A 21,728-nucleotide genomic window follows, 5' to 3' on the forward strand; every position below is an offset into this window, starting at 1 on the left:
ACCGTCTTCAATTGTCGGCGGTCTGTGTCAGTCAACAGACAAGGTCGGCCTGTACGCTTTTGTGCTGTACGAGTCCCTTCACGTTTCCACTTCACTATCACATCGAAAACAGTAGACCTAGGGATGTTCAGGAGTGTGGAAATCTCGCGTACAGACGTGTGACACAAGTGACACCCAATTACCTGACCACGTACGACGTCCTTGAGTTCCGCGGAGTGCCCCATTCTGCTCTCTGACGATGTCTGATGACTACTGAGGTCCCTGATATGGACTACATGACAGTAGGTGGCAGCACAATGCACCTAATACGGAAAACGTATGTTTTTGGGGGTGTCCGGACACTTTCAACCACATAGTGTATATTGTGGTGACAGATTGATGTGTGGCGCACCACGATGTTTAGATTAGGTAGGAGTGTGACAATTCGGTTGCGAACTGGCAAATCCTACGAATGTGATGTTATGGTTGTAATTACAATTTTTGTTAAGGCGCATATTTTAAGTGTACTGTCTTTCAGTGAGTTATTGGTTTATGTCCGCTATTTTGACGACGTAATCGAGCAAATCAAATGGATGTCTTAGAAACAATGAATAATACTATCGGTCTGAGGCGATCCACTATGTGTTCGTTAGAAATTTGTTCACCTTTGACCCTGCTCCAAGCAATCTTGTTTATTCACGGGCGGCTGTTGCGCGATCATGGATCATCTTAGGTCTCTAACGCCTCCGATGTCTCAAAGAGTTCATGTAAGACGGATTGTCACCAATATCGGCTGAAAGAATGCACTGTTCGCCATCAGAGGGATGCATACCAGTGAAAGCTGCTACCACCAAACACAAGGAAAAAAAGTGGATATATTTTAGAGTCATAAATGGATTTAACTTTTAATCATCAGCATTTAAGTAGTGAATTGGTCGAAAGTAAGTATGGATGAGACTTTATTACTTTTATCCATAGATAAACTTTCAGCGATCGGCCATTTGACAGTCTGGTGTCAGAAAGTCAGCATATTACCGGTTTGGTTGTTAAATATTCCTTTAGCATCCGCTGACGTTTCACGGGTTGTGGAACGCAACACGAAACCGAAATGAAATTTCACATCTCATGGAAAGATCATCAATGTCAAATTGTCATTAGATGCTGTGAGGCAGAAAACAATTTCCATTTTTCTTTCACCTGCGGCTTCCCATTGCCTCATACAGGAGCAATGACATTTATTCGTCACCGTCCTACAGAAACCATCTCTCCTTACATTATCAATAGAGAAAAGTGACAGACACTAGTGAATTTCCAACGAAATTTGGTGAGCTCTAATCGATATATCACCCATAACTTTTACAATTGGATGTATTTCTTTGTATCATAATTTAATGCTGCAAGCTGTCATGCTTTCCACAGCGCACCACACGTTAAATTCAAAACTTTGCCGTGGCGCTTACTATAATTTTAAGCATGCTCTCCCATTTTCTTTGTTATTGTATATTTGTCACTTTCTTTGTTATGTGAATTGTTCGACTTTGTTGTAGATATTTCAAGACAGCCGTTGTTACGATGTTCACACTGCTCGTTTGTTCTTGGATTACTACTGCGGTGATTACACTTAACACGAATCACACACCAAGGTAAGGAAAGTTAGAGACCCACATTTTTTTTATTGTAAGAGATGTTTGTTCTGATAGATTTACGAATAATTAACCCATCAGGCTACTTGTTTTATACAGGGTGTTACAAAAACGTACGGCCAAACTTTCAGGAAACATTCCTCACACACAAAGAAAGAAAATATGTTATGTGGACATGTATCCGGAAACGCTTACTTTCCATGTTAGAGCTCATTTTATTACTTCTCTTCAAATCACATTAGTCATGGAATGGAAACACACAGCAACAGAACGTACCAGCGTGACTTCAAACACTTTGTTACAGGAAATGTTCAAAATGTCCTCCGTTAGCGAGGATACATGCATCCACCCTCCGTCGCATGGAATCCCTGATGGGCTGATGCAGCCCTGGAGAATGGTGTATTGAATGACAGCCGTCCACAATAGGAGCACGAAGAGTCTCTACATTTGGTACCGGGGTTGCGTAGACAAAAGCTTTCAAATTCCCCCATAAATGAAAGTCAAGAGGGTTGAAGTCAGGAGAGCGTGGAAGCCATGGAATTGGTCCGCCTCTACCAATCCATCGGTCACCGAATCTGTTGTTGAGAAGCGTACGAACACTTCGACTGAAATGTGCATGAACCACATGTTGTGTCGTACTTGTAAAGGCACATGTTCTAGCAGCACAGGTAGAGTATCCCGCATGAAATCATGATAACGTGCTCCATTGAGCGTAGGTGGAAGAAACTAAAATGAGCTCTAACATGGAAATTACGCGTTTCCGGACACATGTCCACATAACATCTTTTCTTTATTTGTGTGTGAGGAATGTTTCCTGAGAGTTCGGCCGTACCTTTTTGTAACACCCTGTATACATCAAGCAAGGTAATTACTAATACTCTGACAAGCCAAAATATTATGACCACTGCCCACCGCTACGATGAAAGCTGCCTGGTGACGTTGTTGGCACTTGAAGCGGTAACAAAAGTGTGTAAGCGGAGAAGACATGGACGGGAGATCACCCTTGCGAAAATACGGGCTATAAATGGGAAAATCCATTGAAATAAGGGATTTTGACAAAGGGCAGATTATTATTACGTAGAGTCTGTGAAGTAGTATCTCGAAAACGGCGAAGCTGGTCGAATGTTCGCGTGCTACTGTCGTGAGCATCTACGGAAAGAGGTAGAAGGACAGGGAAACTACTACTAGACGCTGAATGCTTGGATGTCCACGACTCTTCGCAGAACGTGGGGTTTGGAGGCTTGTCTGCCTTGTAAAGTAGGATAGATGGTGATCTGTGACATCTATCCGAAAGAACACAATGCTGTTGCACTCACAAGTGTTCCGGAGCACACCGTTCATTGTACATTGTTGAACATGGAGCTGCGCAGTAGACGACCCGTACGTGTTCACATTTTGTCCCAACGACATCGCCAATTACGATTGCAGTGGGCACAGGGTCAATGGAAACGTATCGGTTTTTCAGATGAATTCACATTTTTGCTACACTAGGTCGCTGGTCGTCTCCAGAAACGCCATCATCGAAGTGAGCAGCTGGTCGAAACGTGCTGCTTGCCACGGACGCAGGCTAATGGGAGCAGTATTATGCTATGGAAAACATTCTCTTGCGCTTGCATGGGACCTGTGGTAGTAATCGAAGACACGTTGACAGCTGTGAACCACCTGCATCCCTTCATGCTTGATGTGTTCCTCAACGATGATGTCATCTTTCAGCAATATAATTGCCCGTGTCCCGGAGCCAGAACCGTGCTACAATGGTTTGAGAAGCATTATAGTGAACTCACGTTGATGTCTCGGCGACCAAATTCATCTAATGTAAATCCTATGGAACCCATCCGGGTCGCTATCGGGCACGATCACCGAGTACGCAAATCAGCGGCCCGTTATTTACGTGAAATTACGTGACCTGTGCGTAGACATCTAATACCACATACCTTCACAAACCTACCAACAAACTGTCTGATCCCTGATAAGCAGAATCAGTGATGTATTTCGTCCCAAAGACGGACAAACTAGCTGTTAAGCAGGTGGTCATAATGTCTTGGCTCGGCAGTGAATTTAGTAGGTTAGCTTCAAGGTTACGGAAATGGTTTTAGATGTTTTCGCAATAATTAACAAAATTTCACCTGTGACTGTCTTTTCAATGTATCATTTATCTGAAAGCAGCATATTTAAAATAATAAAAAAATAAAAATTTAATCCACTGTCCAAATTGTAGTGCAATTCGTTAACTGCTCCTGTTTCTGATCGTACGAAAAATACTGATCCAACATGGCTCTTCAAAGACGTATGTTCTTAAATGAAGGGAGAAACCATTAAAAGAAACTGTTCATAGAAAATATTTGTCATTCACCTCATAACGCAAATGCTGGTAATATACCTTACTCTATGCACTAAAAATAGTGTCTGGAAACCATCGAGACAAACAAGTTATGACTTTTCTTACTTCCTGAAAAGAAGTGTTAATGAGAAAATAGCCAAGATGCGAACAATGGAGCACGTAATTTTTTGATGCTGAGGCTGTTCTGCTTTAAATCTCTCCATTGTTAGACACAGTGTCTCATTTATTGCTCAAAATAATCTGTTATTTATGCAACTACCTCAAGAACGTCTTTTTTAGCATAGATCAACCTCTCGGTCTATTCGACGAGCTGTACGATAAGCCCTGGACCAGGCTGGGACCTTACGTTATTGGGATGTGCGTCGGATATCTGCTGAACAGGACTAACTGCAAAATTCGCATACCTAAGGTGAGAAGCTGCGCTGTCGCATCAGAGTATCCCGTAAATCAAGAAATGCGTCTAGTATCAAATTAGGATTATATCTCAGAAATAACATATTGTAGCACGTGAAGCTATTGTATAATTTATTTTTAACTGTTGAACCGGTTTTGGTCAGAAACCATTTTACAGAGCATTTTTTCTTAATAGCAGGTGTTACATATACATATCACAAAAAATTTCAAAATATTATTTATAAATATTATTTTTTTGACATTTGTTTCATGATATATACACCTGCTATTGACAAAATTCGTATTGGAAAATCGTCTCTGACTGAAACTAGTCGCGCAATTACTAATGAATTATACAGTAGTTTAAAGTGTTACAGTATGTTATTTCTAAGATTTATCAAAGCTGTGGAACACAGTCAACAAAAATTATGGAATTATATGTTTATCAGTTGAAGTAATTATGACATTATTCATAGCAGGATGCCGGTATCTGTCAAACGATATTTTATTATTATTGTTATAAACCAATTACAAGACATGTAAGCTCTCTGTTGCTAACTTAAAAATATTTTGACGACTTGTCTTTCTTTGGCATAGTTTTTCCAGTTTCTAATTTCTATAAATTTTTGGCCCTTTTTCATGTTAACTACAAATGTCGTTCCTTGTCGTCCTAATGGTTTTCTTCTTCCTGAAATTTCTTCTACCACAATCTTATTGTGTTCTAATTACACGACCAGTTCGTTTAATCCCTCTTACGTTTACCTTTCTTGCAATGTAAGGTTCTTTAATCAGGTGATATAGTTCTATGTTTCTTTTTTTAATTTTGGATTCGATATTCACCATTGACAACGTCCTTTACTACCCCAACCATTTTGGCTTTTTTTACTCTTCGTTAGCCTTAGTGCTTCTTCATCTCGTTTTGTCAAACTCCAGTTTTCTATGCGTATGATAAAAGAGACCTATAAATAACTCATACAGGGTCTTTCAAAGCATTTTTATCATTGGTAGGCGGTAGGGGCGGTAGGGCATAGCCACTCTGCAGTGTGTGTATGCAATGTGTGTTGCCTACAGTACAGTCATCTGCTCCGTGTGAAAGTAGGTAAGACAAGAAAAATTAAAGTTCATCTACATCTACATCTACATCTACATCTACATCTACATTTATACTCCGCAAGCCACCCAACGGTGTGTGGCGGAGGGCACTTTACGTGCCACTGTCATTACCTCCCTTTCCTGTTCCAGTCGCGTATGGTTCGCGGGAAGAACGACTGTCTGAAAGCCTCCGTGCGCGCTCTAATCTCTCTAATTTTACATTCGTGATCTCCTCGGGAGATCCTGATTCATTACTAAAATATCTGTCCCCTCTTAGAGACACTCATTCTTAAGATTTTCTTGTTGAATATCAGCCTATCAGTTTACTGGGGTAGTATGGAAACGCATCACACCTGGCAGTAGACCATTCAAGTTCGGTGAAATGTCATTCATGCGGGGCTGACGAATTCAATGTAGACAGCTCGATTATTCTTATGAGACCTCCTCGTAATTTTCCTCCCTCATGATTATTTCTTACTACAAATCTTCTATGTGCTAAAATTTATTAGTAGCCTCTGCTACGAGGGAAGTAACTTTTCCGATGATTTAAACAAAATCTCTCGGGAATATCGGGATAATTTCTTCGAAATAAAACCCACAGATTAACTTCTAGCTGACAGCGAGGCACGTCCTATACTTTAAACACTGAAAGACAATACAGTTTTTCAATACATTCCCCGGTTGTTCGCTGAAGAACATTTAAAGAAATAAACAGAAACGAAACTGAATAAACGTAAGGAAAAGGAAGCACCATGTCGATTTGCGAAACGTTTACTCCAGTCTTATACTGTAAATGGAGTCCAGCTAGCTCTTGTTACATCAAAACGTCCACGTATGAACTTAAAGCAGGTGCTCAAAATGGCGACCTCTCACCTGATTACAGTCATTGCAGCGCCGATGCATTGCCTGGTGGAAATCGGAAGATCCCAGGAATTGTTTAAAAGGCATTACATGACGCCTGTATTCGTTCGAACAGCACGTCATCGTGACATTCTACAGGCATAGTATACACGTTATTTTTTTGATGTGATCCCACAGGAAGAAATCGACTGGCATGATATCAAATGACTGTCATGGTCATGGAACAGGCCCGCCTCTCCCAATTCAGTCACATCAGACATGTCAATGAAGTTCGTGCGCACACGACGGTTAGAATGTGTTGGTGGGCCATCACGTTGAAACCACATTTTCGATCGGACATTCAGTGGAACAGCTTCTAACAGCTTGGGTAGGTCATTTGCCAGAAATTTGTGACACATATGGCTGCCTAGACGAACTGGAACAAAAACAGGTCCAATAATATGTTCACCGACGACGCCAGGCCACACGATTACTGGAAACTGTTTTTGGCGATCTCTGATCACGGTTGAACATGGGTTTTCTTCTGCCCACAAGCGGCTGTTGTGAGTATTTAAATAGCTGTCTCTCTTAAAACGCGCATCGGCTGTGAACAACACACTCTCACGCTCGGTAATGTGTTGCTGCATAAACCACTGTGAAAACCGCAAACGGGCTCGAAGGCAGGTGGTCCAAGAGCTTGCGTCTCTTGCAAATGTCATGGTTGCAACCAGTGCTGACTAAGCACTATCCTCGCGAACGTGTGAGTCACGTCCATATCTCTTGCGATAGCTTTATATGCTTGTAGTCCGGTTCTTCTCAACTCTGTCCAGTACTTCTTCTTCAAATTGCAGCGTACCAACACCTCTTGTGTTGACGCCCTCAGTACATTGATCGAAGGTCCCATACTCACACAATCGCCCATGTAGCTTCTGGAACAGTGCGTGATATGGCTGTCTACTGTTAGGGATGCATCCTTGATACAGACCTGCTGCCAAGCATTCCCAGCCTGTTGCTTCACTGATCAGCAAATGCATTTCCGCTACGTCTGCCAAAGAAGAAACATCGTCCACACAATTCCGAAGACTGCAAGAGCTGACAAGTGCGAGAACTACCGCACAGTCAGCTTAACAGCCCATGCATCCAGGTTGCTGACAAGAATAATATACAGGAGAATGGAAAAGAAAACTGTGAAGGTGTTAGATGATGATAAGTTCGGATTTAGGAAAGGTAAGGGCACCAGAGAGTCAATTCTGACGGTGCGATTGATAATGGAAGCAAGACTAAAGAAAAATCAAGACACGTTCATAGGATTTGTCGACCTGATAAGAGCGTTCGACAATGTAAAATGGTGCAAGATGTTCGAAATTCTGAGAAAAATAGGGGTAAGCTATAGGGAGAGACGGGTCATATACAATATGTACAAGAGCCAAGAGGAAATAATAAGAATGGACGACCAAGAACGAAGTGCTCGGATAAAAAGGATGTAAGACAGGGATATAGTCTTTCGCCCCTACTGTTCAGTCTGTATATCGAAGAAGCAATGATGGGGGAAAAAAAAGAAAGGTTCAGAAGTGGAATTAAAATTCAAGGCGAAAGGATATCAATCATACGATTCGCGGATGACATTGCTATCCTGAGTGAAAGTGAAGAAGAACTACGAGACATGTTGAATGGGACGGACAGTCTAATGAGTACAGAATATGGATTGAGACTAAATCGAAGAAAGACAAAAGTAACGAGGAGTACGAGAAATGAGAACAGCGAGAAACTTAACACCAGGATTGATGGTCACGAAGTAGATGAAGTTAAAGAATTCTGCTATCTAGGCAACAAAATAACCAATGACGGACGGGGCAAGGAGGACATGAAAAGTAGACCAGCACTGGCAAAAAGGGCATTCCTGGCCAAGAGAAGTCTACTAGTATCAAACATAGGTCTTAATTTGAGGAAGAAATTTTTGAGAAATCAAATCAAATGGCTCTAAGCACTATTGGACTTAACATCTGAGGTCATCAGTCCCCTAGACTTAGAACTACTGAAACCTAACTAACCTAAGGACATCACACACAAAACCGGAAAAGAAGAGAATCGAAGCATTTTAAGTGTGGTGCCGCAGACGAATGTTGGAAATTAGGTGGACTATAAGGTAAGGAATGAGGAGTTTCTGCGCAGAATCAGAGAGGAAAGAAATATATGGAAAACACTGACAAGGAGAAGGGACAGGATGAAAAGACGTCTGTTAAGACATCAGGGAATGACTCCTATGGTACTAGAGGGATCTGTAGAGAGTAAGAACTGTGGAGGAAGGCACAGATAGGAACACATCCTGCAGATAATAGAGGGCGTATGTTACAAGTGTTACTCTGAGATGAAGAGGTTTGCACAAGAGAGGAATTCATGGTGGGCCGCATCAAACCAGTCAGAAGATTAATGACTCAAAAAAAAAGTGGTCTTGAGTGCGATGTACGGTGTCCATGAACACACAACTGTTTCAACTCAGGCAGTGACAACGAATTAAAGGGTACCGAACTGCACACAGCACACAGCACATGCAGTCAACTGCAGATCTTGTTGTTGTGATAGAACATCTCGGAGCAAGTGCGGGGCTCTGCCACAGGTTGTCACGAACAGATGACTGGATTCTAGGCAACACACACTGTATACGCAAGGCGCACAGTGCGTACTCCCTGTGCCTCTTACAAGGAGAGGACGCCTAATCGTCATCGTCGAATTCGCCCAAATTCATGGTACATGTAGGGCGTGGTGAGATGTAAGTGCCCCAGGTGGGAACTTCAGATGGCCAAGCGTTTATCAAATAAAAGAAATTTTGATACGGATCTATCAGCATGTGCATCTCATCAATTGTCCAGCCGGCCGGAGTGGCCGAGCGGTTCTAGGCGCTACAGCATACCAGGAGTATATCTAATGATTGTTCAAAAATGGTTGAAATGGCTCTGAACACTATGGGACTTAACTGCAGAGGTCATCAGTCCCCTAGAACTTAGAACTACTTAAACCTAACTAACCTAAGGACATCACACATACCCATGCCCGAGGTAGGATTCGAACCTGCGACCGTAGCGGTCGCGCGGTACCAGACTGAAGCGCCTAGAACCGCTCGGTGACAATGGGTTCAGCAAGAAGTGTTTGGCTCAGCGGCAGTCGGCCCTTGGCGGCTGTAGCATGCGGAAGTGAGTCGTGTTTACGTCTCCGCTGCTAGCGGCCGTGCGCTGTTGTCGGTGAGTGTAACGCCGTAGAGCGTTCATAACTTGTTCGCGCAGAGCAGATTTGATTTCTAATGGCAGAGTGTGTAAGGAAAGATACTTTGAAGCTTATGTCTGACAATAATTACGCACGACCTAAATCGTTTGAAGCAGAGGACTTTCTAGAAGAAGTAGTTAAAAGCTGAGGATATAATTGGAATTCATCTGTCGATAGGTAGTAGTACCGTCTATCTTAAGTTAAAGGATCCCGAAAATGTGACCAAATTGTAGAATTATATGGGAACAACTTAAAATTCAAACATTCTGACGGCAAAGTCGGTAACGTTAGAGTTACACATGCCGCGCGGGGTAGCCGCGCGGTCTTGGGCGCCTTGTCACGGTCCGCGCGGCTCCCCCCGTCGGAAATTCGAGTACTCCCTCAGGCATGGGTGTGTGTGTTATCCATAGCGTAAGTTAGTTTAAGTTAGATTAAGTAGTGTGTAAGCTTAGGGACCGATGACCTAAGCAGTTTGGTCCCATAAGATCTTACCACAAATTTACTCACGCTGGACTTAGAAGTATTAGAGTTTTCGAACTACCATTTGAAATAACCTCAGAACAGATTAATGCAGTGTTGGAGCCTTATGGCACCATTCTAAATAACATTGCTGAGAAGTAGTCCCCCGGTGCACATAAATTTCCGGCCTTAAATGGTGTGCGGTAGGTTAAAATTGGCTTGATAAAGCATACTCCCTCCTATGTTAACGTCTGTGGATATAAGGATAGTTTTATTTATGAGGAGCAGCCTAGAACATGCACTGGATGTGGCTCCACAGGACACGTACGCACTCAGTGTCTGTAGCGCCGAGTGATACAACTGCCGACGGAGGAGGCACCTGTTCCATCCACTATGTCACAGCTACCGATAACGCACGGCTCAGCAGCTCGTGGAACACCAGCTACGACATCAGAGGTATTGATAACACTACGGGCCACGTGAAGAGGACATTCGAACGAGAACGACCACTGCAGAACAAACTCTAGAAGATACAGTTTCAGCTCATGCCTTTGACACTGAACGAGGCAGACATTGGCACGACCGTAGCTCCGAACATCGAGAAGCACTCTTCACATGAAATTGAAGTACCGACGACAAACGACGAAACATCAGCAAGCTCCACCACCGAAAATCAAAACAAAAAACGTAGGATTACCCATCAAGGAGCAGAAAAAATGGCTCCCTCCTTGAGAGAAAAAGCGCAGCAGGTACTACAGAAACTACAGGGTTATTACAAATGATTGAAGCGATTTCACAGCTCTACAATAACTTTATTATTTGAGATATTTTCTCAATGATTTGCACACACATACAAAAACTCAAAAAGTTTTTTAGGCATTCACAAAAGTTCGATATGTGCCCCTTTAGTGTTTCGGCAGACATCAAGCCGATAATCAAGTTCCTCCCACACTCGGCGCAGCAGGTCCCCATCAATGAGTTCGAAAGCATCGTTGATGCGAGCTCGCAGTTCTGGCACGTTTCTTGGTAGAGGAGGTTTAAACACTGAATCTTTCACATAACCCCACAGAAAGAAATCGCATGGGGTTAAGTCGGGAGAGCGTGGAGGCCATGACATGAATTGCTGATCATGATCTCCACCACGACCGATCCATCGGTTTTCCAATCTCCTGTTTAAGAAATGCCGAACATCATGATGGAAGTGCGGTGGAGCACCATCCTGTTGAAAGATGAAGTCGGCGCTGTCGGTCTCCATTTGTGGCGTGAGCCAATTTTACAGCATGTCCAGATACACGTGTCCTGTAACGTTTTTTTCTCAGAAGAAAAAGGTGCCGTAAACTTTAAACCGTGAGATTGCACAAAACACGTTAACTTTTGGTGAATTGCGAATTTGCTGCACGAATGCGTCAGGATTCTCTACCGCCCAGATTTGCACATTGTGTCTGTTCACTTCACCATTAAGAAAAAATGTTGCTTCATCACTGAAAACAAGTTTCGCACTGAACGCATCCTCTTCCATGAGCTGTTGCAACCGCGCCGAAAATTCAAAGCGTTTGACTTTGTCATCGGGTGTCAGCGCTTGTAGCAATTGTAAACGGTAAGGCTTCTGCTTTAGCCTTTTCCGTAAGATTTTCCAAACCGTCGGCTGTGGTACGCTTAGCTCCCTGCTTGCTTTATTCGTCGACTTCCGCGGGCTACGCGTGAAACTTGCCCGCACGCGTTCAACCGTTTCTTCGCTCACTGCAGGCCGACCCGTTGATTTCCCCTTACAGAGGCATCCAGAAGCTTTAAACTGCGCATACCATCGCCGATTGGAGTTAGCAGTTGGTGGAGCTTTGTTGAACTTCGTCCTGAAGTGTCGTTGCACTGTTATGACTGACTGATGTGAGTGCATTTCAAGCACGACATACGCTTTCTCGGCTCCTGTCGCCATTTTGTCTCACTGCGCTCTCGAGCGCTCTGGCGGCAGAAACCTGAAGTGCGGCTTCAGCCGAACAAAACTTTATGAGTTTTTCTACGTATCTGTAGTGTGTCGTGACCATATGTCAATGAATGGAGCTACAGTGAATTTATGAAATCGCTTCAATCATTTGTAATAGCCCTGTACATGACATGCCATCGGACAGCCAAGAAGAACATCAACAAATGTTGAAGAAATCAAGAAGAGCAGTACTGTCAGATCGAGGAACAGGAAAATTAGAGGAATCCACAAACATCATAATGATTCTAAAAGGCACAGCAAACGCGAACAACCAACCCACAGGCGCACCGAAGGGGAAAAAAGAACCACGCAGAGCCAACAATCTAGGGGCATGGGAGGAGAATAAGGAAGTCAGTGCTCAAAACCAAACAATGACAGCAACACCTGAAGGCAAGGCACGAAGAATAGGAGGAGAGGGATTCCTTCCAACACGACCCCCCCCCCCCCCCCCCCCATCGCAAGTAGCAGATGCTGAATCTACCGTCTCCGGAGAAAAGTTTCGTATCAAATCGCAAAGCAGCGAATCCGCGACTTTTGGCACAGAACATAGTTCAAAAATGGTTCAAATGGCTCTGAGTACTATGCGACTTAACATCTGAGGTCATCACTCCCCTAGAACTTAGAACTAGTTAAACCTAACTAACCTAAGGACATCACACACATCCATACCCGAGGCATGATTCGAACCTGCGACCGTAGCGGTCGCGCGGTTCCAGACTGAAGCGCCTAGAACCGCTCGGCCACACTGTCCAGCACAGAACATAGTGATTTCCGTACTGATAAGCTCGCTCCTAACAGTATGGACGTGTCCGCAACACCACAGGACAACTCACCTTGGCATGAGGATATGGAGGAGTGGCGTTGAAGCTCGGTGGAACTGAAGAAGACATGGAAGATAACTTCTATTAACACACAACTGTGCATCGAAGCCTGACAGAAATGTGTAGTAGCACTGATCTACAATCGTATAGTATAGCTACAGTTAGCATTAACAGAATCACTAGTTTGACAAAAATTGAATGCGTACGTGATTTTATATATGCTCTCGATATTGACATAGTCATGTTGCAAGAAGTGTTTACTAACAGAGTGGGCCTGCCGGAGTGGCCGAGCGGTTCTAGGCGCTACAGTCTGGAACCGCGCGACCGCTAGGCTCGCAGGTTCGAATCCTGCCTCGGGCATGGATGTGTGTGATGTCCTTAGGTTAGTTAGGTTTAAATAGTTCTAAGTTCTAGGGGACTGATGACCTTAGAAGTTAAGTCCCATAGTGCTCAGAGCCATTTGAACCATTTTTTTGTGTTCTTTCCGCCGCCGACCAAACGCCCACTCCCAACATATGCCTGGAACTGGGAGACTTAGTGAACAGACTGCACCCCATCGACACCTTTCAAAGCCAGCCTAGAGCGAACCCAGGGTTCACTTGTATTACTAGCCATTCCATGTGTAGGATAGACCGCATCTACGCCTCTCGTCGTCCAAAAAATAGTGTTCTCAGCGTTGAAACTTCTCCAGTGACTTTTTCTGACCATTTGGCAGTTGTGGCTACGATTAACATGCCCAGGCAAAGGACATTTCGGGGTAGAGGTGTCTGGAAGTTCAATATCTCACACCTGATGCGCACTGGAATTGAGCACGAGTTAACGCGAGGTTGGGAAATGTGCTGAAGGAATATACGACGCTACGGAACTAAAGTGGAATGGTGGGTAACACATGCAAAACCTAAAATACGAACTTTACTCAAACGCAACGCTTTTGAAAAGAAACAGTGGGAAAGACACACAGAGGAACTCTACTTCCAGTACCTAAGGAAACTATACCCAGATACCGCCAATGTATCACCTCACACCATCAGAATAAAATGAATTAAGGCCAAAATAACTGCTCTGAAACGCCAGCAAATAGAGGGAGTTAAAATAAGATCGAGAGACAACAGCAGCCTTGAGAATGAAAAAACTGCGCTTTTCCACCTTCTGATCGAATTTAAAAGAGGAAGCCGGCTGCACATAAGTTCTCTCCGAAATGATGATGGAATCCAACTTTCCACCAGCAAGGCCCGCATCTCGTGGTCGTGCGGTAGCGTTCTCGCTTCCCACGCCCGGGTTCCCGGGTCCGATTCCCGGCGGGGTCAGGGATTTTCTCTGCCTCGTGATGGCTGGGTGTTGTGTGCTGTCCTTAGGTTAGTTAGGTTTAAGTAGTTCTAAATTCTAGGGGACTGATGACCATAGATGTTAAGTCCCATAGTGCTCAGAGCCATTTGAACCATTTGATACTGACATACCAAATGGTCCACCAGCAGGACATCAAAAAGTTTGCCCATGATTATTTCACGAGACCGTATGCTGAAGGGGCGACAACGACAATTGTGAGGCCTTTTTAAACTACGTTGACTCGACTGTGACGGATGCAGAAAACGCAGAACTGGAAGCTCCTATCATTACAGAAGAACTGTACGAAGCGTTGAAAGGAAGCCCGAGGAACAAATCCCCTGGACCCGATGGGTTACCCGTAGAGTTTTACCTAAAGTACTGGAATTTAATCGGTAGTACGCTGCCTGAAGTGTTCAACGAACTACCTACGTCTGCCACTATTCCTTGTGAGTTTTTAGAAGAGCTAATAGTGTTGGTTCCTAAAAGTGGATGCACTAAAGATTTGAAAACCATGCATCCTATATCGCTCGTATCCGCTGACTACAAGATAGTTGCTGGGGTATTGCTTCGTCGATTGAACACCATTGCTCGTCGCCTCATCGGTCAATATCAGTCGTGTGCCGTCCCAAGGAGGACAGTACAGCAAGCGCTGGCAGAATGCCGGGATGTAACGGCTGTCGCCTCGGCGTCCAACTGCAGAGTGGCGATCACGGCGTTGGACATGGAGAAAGCGTTTGACAGGGTCCGTCACAACTACCTGCTACGAGTCATGTCGAAAATGGGAATTAAACCTTCTTTCGTCGATATCATCAGGAGATTATACACTCATGCAACTTCAAGAATTCTTGTCAATGGACAATGCACAGCGAGAATTCCCATCCTAGTGTCGATACGACAAGGCTGCCCCCTCTCGATGCTGCTGTTCTCGTTATCAGTCGAGCCTCTTCTACGGTCATTACTTGTCAAGCTTCGTGGAACTGAAATCGAAGGCAACAAATTCGTCTTCAGATGTTATGCTGATGACCTGGCCGTGTATCTGACTGATCCGACTGATGTTATGAAGATACAGGACGTGATTCAGACTTATAGTTCTTGTTCTGGAGCTAAAATTAATGTAAGTAAATCTAGCATTTTACAGTTAGGCAGAGGGATAGGATTCGTTGAAACAGGACCAGTAGAACAAGCGGATACCATCAAACTTCTGGGGATACGGTTTAGCAAATGTCCTGTCAAGACAGCGGCCTGGAATTGGTAAATTAAGCTCAACAGTCTCCGGGCGGTATTACGAGAGAATTCCACTCATTCTCTAGATATGACACACTGACAAATCTCGCTATACTTCCTAAGGTGTACTAACTCGCAAGTATTTTCCTTTTGCCTTCAGCAATAGGAGAACGAATTGAATCTGCTCTAGCGTGGTTCATATGGAGAGGGCGAATCTTTAGGGTAGATTATCAAACCGTGACTACCCGAAACGAGAGGTGGTTTAGGTCTCACCTACGTTAGAGACAAATGGAATAACCCCTTCAGAATCCCAAAAGACAGTCGCCAAGACTCTACCGGCTGAGAGTGCGGTTTAGAACTTTTTCTTCGGAGGAGAGGTGGTGTGGCTCCACTCTGTCGACTGCCGTTTTCTTTCCGGTTCGAAGTGAAGAACCCATTTTTCTTATCCTGTAACGGTGTTCCACAAAACAGTGTCACTGTTAGCCTCGTAATGTGCAAGCATCACCGCACAGCTGGTCCTTCATTGCCCTTTATGATCTTCTCTTAGGCAGCGAGGAAGCCAGAGGGCACATATCTCTGAGTACCCCAACTGGTGGACAAGTGTGCTAACACTATCAACAGAGGCGTTCAGTTGTGCAGCAAGGTGTTTGATCGTTATCTGTCTATCTCATAGAATGAGAATGTCCGCACGTTCCAACACTGCAGTAGTCACAGCTGTGTATGGTCGGCCGGCACGCTAGAGACCGGACAGCTCTCGCCCAACGACTCACCGTGCTTTTGTTCACTACCAGGTCGCTTAGACATTCTGCAAGCTCCTATGAATATCTGAGATGCTCTCGTTTTCTGTCAAAAGAAACTCAGTGACAGCTCTGTGCTTGGAACGCATCTCCATTACAGACGCCATTTCTAAGGATGCATATAACGCCGCCTCCTATTGGAACCTCATGAAACTATAGGGGCTGAGGCGAGAATATTCCACGATGTCCCGCAGCAAATTCTGCATTCTTCCAACCGAAATTGACCGAGAAAAAAGGGTTGCGTTACTTACGAAACGCCCCTCGTACTATGCCTTCATTACTGGTATTTGTGATGTACTAACAAGCAAAGCAACATGGTTGCAACTCCGATACTGCGACACATCAGAGGAAAGAACACAAAATTGTACATATCTCAGTAAATAGAGTAACATATAGAATTTTGCGGCTTATCTTTAACGCCGTTAAACTGCTTGACGATGAGGAGGAGGAAAGAGTGGCAGTGGTGACGGAAGTGGTCCAGACGTGTGTAAATAAAAGGTTAACGTTGAGTGGTGCACACACTACGGCAAGAGGGACACGATACTGAGAGGAGTGGGATCAGCTATGTACCCCAAAGGAAAAGGAGCAGTACGCTTAAATACCCAACTGAAGGTGCGAATAAATATTTAGACCCAATTTGTGAGATATTGTGAACAGTACAAAAATATGACAACCCTTCGTAAACATCTAAGCTTAGATTGCAGTGCTCGCAAGGAAACTCAAAAAGAAATTGTTCTGTGTGTGGAATTTGGTCGCGCGACTGCTACGGTCGCAGGTTCGAATCCTGCCTCGGGCATGGACGTGTGTGATGTCCTTAGGTTAGTTAGGTTTAAGTAGTTCTAAGTTCTAGGGGACTGATGACCTCAGATGTTAAGTCTCACAGTGCTCAGAGCCAATGGAATTTGGTTTTAAATGTGCAAGATCCGAAATGTGAAATAATTTGGGTGAAGATCACTGTTAAATCAGGCTCAAACACGATAATTGGATGTCTCTATAGGCCCCCTGGCTCAGCAGCTGTTGTGGCAGAACACCTGAAGGAAAATTTGGAAAATATTTCCAGTAGATTGCCCGACCATGTTATAGTTTTGGGTGGAGATTTTAATTTGTCAGATATAGATTGGGAGACTCAAACGTTTGTAACTGGTGGCAGGGACAAAGAATCCAGTAAAATTTTTTTAAGTGCGTTATCTGAAAACTACCTTGACCAGTTAAACAGAGAACCGACTCGTGACGATAACATATTAGACTTTCTGGTGACAAACAGACCCGAACTATTTGAAACAGTTAACGCAGAACAGGGAATCAGCGATCATAAAGCGGTTACAGCATCGATGACTTCAGCCGTAAACAGAAATATTAAAAAAAGTAGGAAGATTTTTCTGTTTAGCAAAAGCGACAAAAAGCAGATTTCAGAGTACTTGACAGCTCAACACAAAAGTTTAATCTCACATACAGATAGTGCTGAGGATCAGTGGACAAAGTTCAAAACCATCGTACAATATGCATTAGATGAGTATGTGCCAAGCAAGGTCGTAAGAGATGGGAAAGAGCCACCGTGGTTTAACAACCGAGTTAGAAAACTGCTACGGAAGCAAAGGGAACTTCACAGCAAACATAATAATTGCCAAAGCCTTGCAGACAAACAAAAATTACACGAAGTGAAATGTAGTGTGAGGAGGGCTATGCGAGAGGCGTTCAGTGAACTTGAAAGTAAAGTTCTATGTACTGACTTGGCAGAAATTCCTAAGAAATTTTGGTCTTATGTCAAAGCTGTAGGAGGATCAAAACAAAATGTCGAGACACTCTGTGACGAAATTGGTACTGAAACAGAGGATGACAGACTAAAGGTCGAAATACTAAATGTCTTTTTCCAAAGCTGTTTCACAGAGGAAGACTGCACTGTAGTTCCTTCTCTGGATAGTCGCACAGATGACAAAATGGTAGATACCGAAGTATATGACAGAGGGAAAGAAAAACAATTAAAATAGCTCAAAAGAGGAAAGGCCGCTGGACCTGACGGGATACCAGTTCGATTTTACACAGCGTATGAGAAGGAACTTGCCCCCCTTCTTGCAGCAGTGTACCGTAGGTCTCTAGAAGAGCGTAGCGTTCCAGAAGATTGGAAAAGGGCGCAGGTCATCCCCGTTTTCAAGAAGGGACATCGAACAGATGTGCAGAACTATAGACCTATATCTTTAACGTCGATCAGTTGTAGAATTTTGGAACACGTATTATGTTCGAGTATAATGACTTTTCTGGAGACAAGGAATCTACTTTGTAGGAATCAGAATGGGTTTCGAAATAGACGATCGTGTGAAACCCAGCTCGCGCTATTCGTCCACGAGACTCAGAGGGCCATAGACACGGGTTCCCAGGTAGATGCCGTGTTTCTTGGCTTCCGCTAGGCGTTTGATACAGTTCCCCATAGTCGTTTAAAGAACAAAGTAAGAGCATATGGACTATCAGACCAATTGTGTGATTGGATTGAGGAGTTCCTAGATAACAGGAGACAGCATGTCATTCTCAATGGAGAGAAGTCTTCCGAAGTAAGAGTGATTTTAGGTGTGCCACAGGGGAGTGTCGTAGGACCGTTGCTATTCACAATATACATAAATGACCTTGTGGATAACATCGGAAGTTCACTGAGGCATTTTGCGGATGATGCTGTAGTATATAGAGAGGTTGAAACAATGGAAAATCGTTCTGAAATGCAGGAGGATCTGCAACGAATTGACGCATGGTGCAGGGAATGGCAACTGTATCTCAATGCAGACAAGTGTAATGTGCTGCGAATACACTGAAAGAAAGATCCTTTTCATTTAGCTACAATATAGCAGGTCAGCAACTGGAAGCAGTTAATTCTATTTATCTGGGAGTAGGCATTAGGAGTGATGTAAAATGGAATGACCACATAAAATTAATCGTCGGTAAAGCAGATGCCAGACTGACATTCATTGGAAGAATCGTAAGGAAATGCAGTCCGAAAACAAAGGAAGATAGAGAAGATCCAACGGGGAGCAGCGCGCTTCGTTACAGGATCATTTAGTAATCGCGAAAGCGTTACGGAGAGGATAGATAAACTCCAGTGCAAGACTCTGCAAGAGAGGCGCTCAGTAGCTCGGCACGGGCTTTTGTTGAAGTTTCGAGAAGATACTTTCGCCGAGGAGTCAAGCAGCATATTGCTCCCTCCTACGTATATCTCGCGAAGAGACCATGAGGATAAAATCAGAGAGATTAGAGCCCACACAGAGGCATACCGACAATCTTTCTTTCCACGAACAATACGAGACTGGAATAGAAGGGAGAACCGATAGAGGTACACAAAGTACCCTCTGCCACGCACCGTCGAGTGGCTTGCGGAGTATGGATATAGATGTAGATGAATCATAATTTTACGAAAAAAAATGTAGCTTCAATAGTCAGGTGTATTCAGACGAAACGTGGTTACAGGGACTGAATCAATGTTGTCACAGTGATAGCGTGTTAGGAGTATTTGGAGACAAAAGTGCGTCTCAAAATTTAATTTTTGTGTTATGCAGAATGTTTGCATATAGGCATATATCTCGTAGGTACAGTTCTCACGAACAAGAAAAAAATGCCAAAATTTGGAGGCAAACTCAAAGAGGAGAAATGGAATTTATAGGGGGCGATGAAAAATTCCGTTCGAAAGCTCTAAATACCACTATCGGTATGCCAATCAGGCAACATCGCCGTGAGAGTTGAGGTAATGCCCCACCAACGCACCAGTTAGAAGATACCCTTTTGGTAATACCCTGTTCCTGTTGCGTGAAGAAGCATGCTGCACATGCTCGTCCGACAGGAATAGTCGAACATTCAAGGCCTTTGTTAAGGGACCAAAGAGATGATAAGCGCATGAGGAGAGATCAGGACTACAAAAAAAAAAATGGTTCAAATGGATCTGAGCACTATGGGACTTAACATGCGAGGTCATCAGTCCCCTAGAACTTAGAACTACTTAAACCTAACTAACCTAAGGACATCACACACATCCATGCCCGAGGCAGGATTCGAACCTGCGTCCGTAGCGGTCGCGCGGTTCCAGACTGAAGCGCCTAGAACCGCCTGTGGCCGGCTCAGGACTACAGGGCGGGTGCTCAAGTGTCTCCCATTTGAGTTGGTGTAGCTTCTGCGTTACAACATTTGCGAATTGGGTACGTTCGCTATCATGAAACAGCAACACCCCTTGTCGCGCACCATTCCACAACGGCGATTTTTGACAGACATCCTGCGTCAAACACTTCCTTCATTATTCGATGGATATCTACCGCTGTTTGTCCTTCGGCAGCCGAGAGAAGAATAACTGCACCTTAGTCCATTTTGAATGCACTTGGTGATAACTTCATCGTAGTTCATTTTGCCGCATTTAGCGCACGCACGTCGGAAAGGCACTAATGCCACACCAGTGAGCGCAGACCGCAATGTCAGATTGCCAAGCACGCGAGTGAAGTGTCTAGTCTCCATACGGCTGAATGTATCTTTAAGGCGAGCTCAACAGCCGAAGGATTAACCGTATAGCGGGCTCGGCTAGTCCGTAGGATCAGTCGCTAAAATGAGTACGGTACAACTGGCGTTCGGCTAAAAGCGGTGGATTTGGTTGTGGCGACAGACTGGTCAGTAGCGTAGCCCGAGGTCTATGTTATGTCGGAAGGTGATAAGATTTTCTTTTTTTAGTTGACAAAGTCAAAGAATGTGAATGCCAAGTAGAAGCTGTGGCGGCAGATTCACCTGAAGCTAAGATGATTATTTTCGAGGGGGACATCTGCTGGTGCTAAAATTAGACCGCCACCCCAGCCCCTTGGGCGTGGGGCGGGAGGCAACTTTAAAATTTCAAATGGGAACCCACATTTTTTATTGCAGAATCAGATTCTACATAAAAAACTATGTACATTTTGTCTTAAACATCTGTTTTGTTTCTTGGTAGTTGCCGCTGTAATTCAAGAAAGTCCATGTTCTCAATTTTGCGTGGAAAATGGTTACGGGTGAATAAAAAATACTTATTTACTTCGTAAATTTTGATTCGCTAAAACTAAAACTCTCCCTCTCTCCCCGTAGGGTGGGGTTTGAGAGAGAGGAATTAGAATTTTACAAATGGCCGACCGGTGTGGCCGTGCGGTTCTAGGCGCTTCAGTCTGGAACCGCGTGACCGCTGCAATCGCAGGTTCGAATCCTGCCTCGGGCATGGATGTGTGTGATGTCCTTAGGTTAGTTAGGTTTAAGTGGTTCTAAGTTCTAGGGGACTGATGACCACAGATGTTAAGTCCCATAGTGCTCAGAGCCATTTGACCATTTTTTTTTTTTTTTTTACAAATGTTGACCCAAATATTAATTTTTTCCGCAAATTCGGACAAGTTTTGTTTGTTTCGTGGTCATGAGGCCACACAACTTTTAAGTATCAAACAAATCATAGCCTATGGGGAGAGAGGGAGAGTTTTAGTTTTAACGAATCAAAATTTACGAAGTAAATAAGTATTTTTTATTTATCCGTAACTATTTTCCACGCAAAAATGAGAACATGGATTTTCTTGAATTACAGCGCCAACTACTAAGAAT

The 21,728-nt window shown here is 43.9% G+C and overlaps 1 protein-coding gene across 1 annotated transcript in view; it reads left to right on the forward strand.

Moving 5' to 3' along the window:
* Positions 1-21,728, forward strand: part of LOC126470719 (nose resistant to fluoxetine protein 6-like) — a 185,110-nt gene that overhangs the window by 140,842 nt on the left and 22,540 nt on the right. The window contains exons 11-12 of the mRNA XM_050098722.1: positions 1,527-1,622; positions 4,243-4,372. Coding sequence (XP_049954679.1) covers positions 1,527-1,622; positions 4,243-4,372 — 226 coding nt within the window. The remainder of the gene's footprint in view (positions 1-1,526; positions 1,623-4,242; positions 4,373-21,728) is intronic.

This window comes from Schistocerca serialis, chromosome 3 (genome assembly GCF_023864345.2).
Source record: "Schistocerca serialis cubense isolate TAMUIC-IGC-003099 chromosome 3, iqSchSeri2.2, whole genome shotgun sequence".
NCBI lineage: Eukaryota > Metazoa > Arthropoda > Insecta > Orthoptera > Acrididae > Schistocerca > Schistocerca serialis.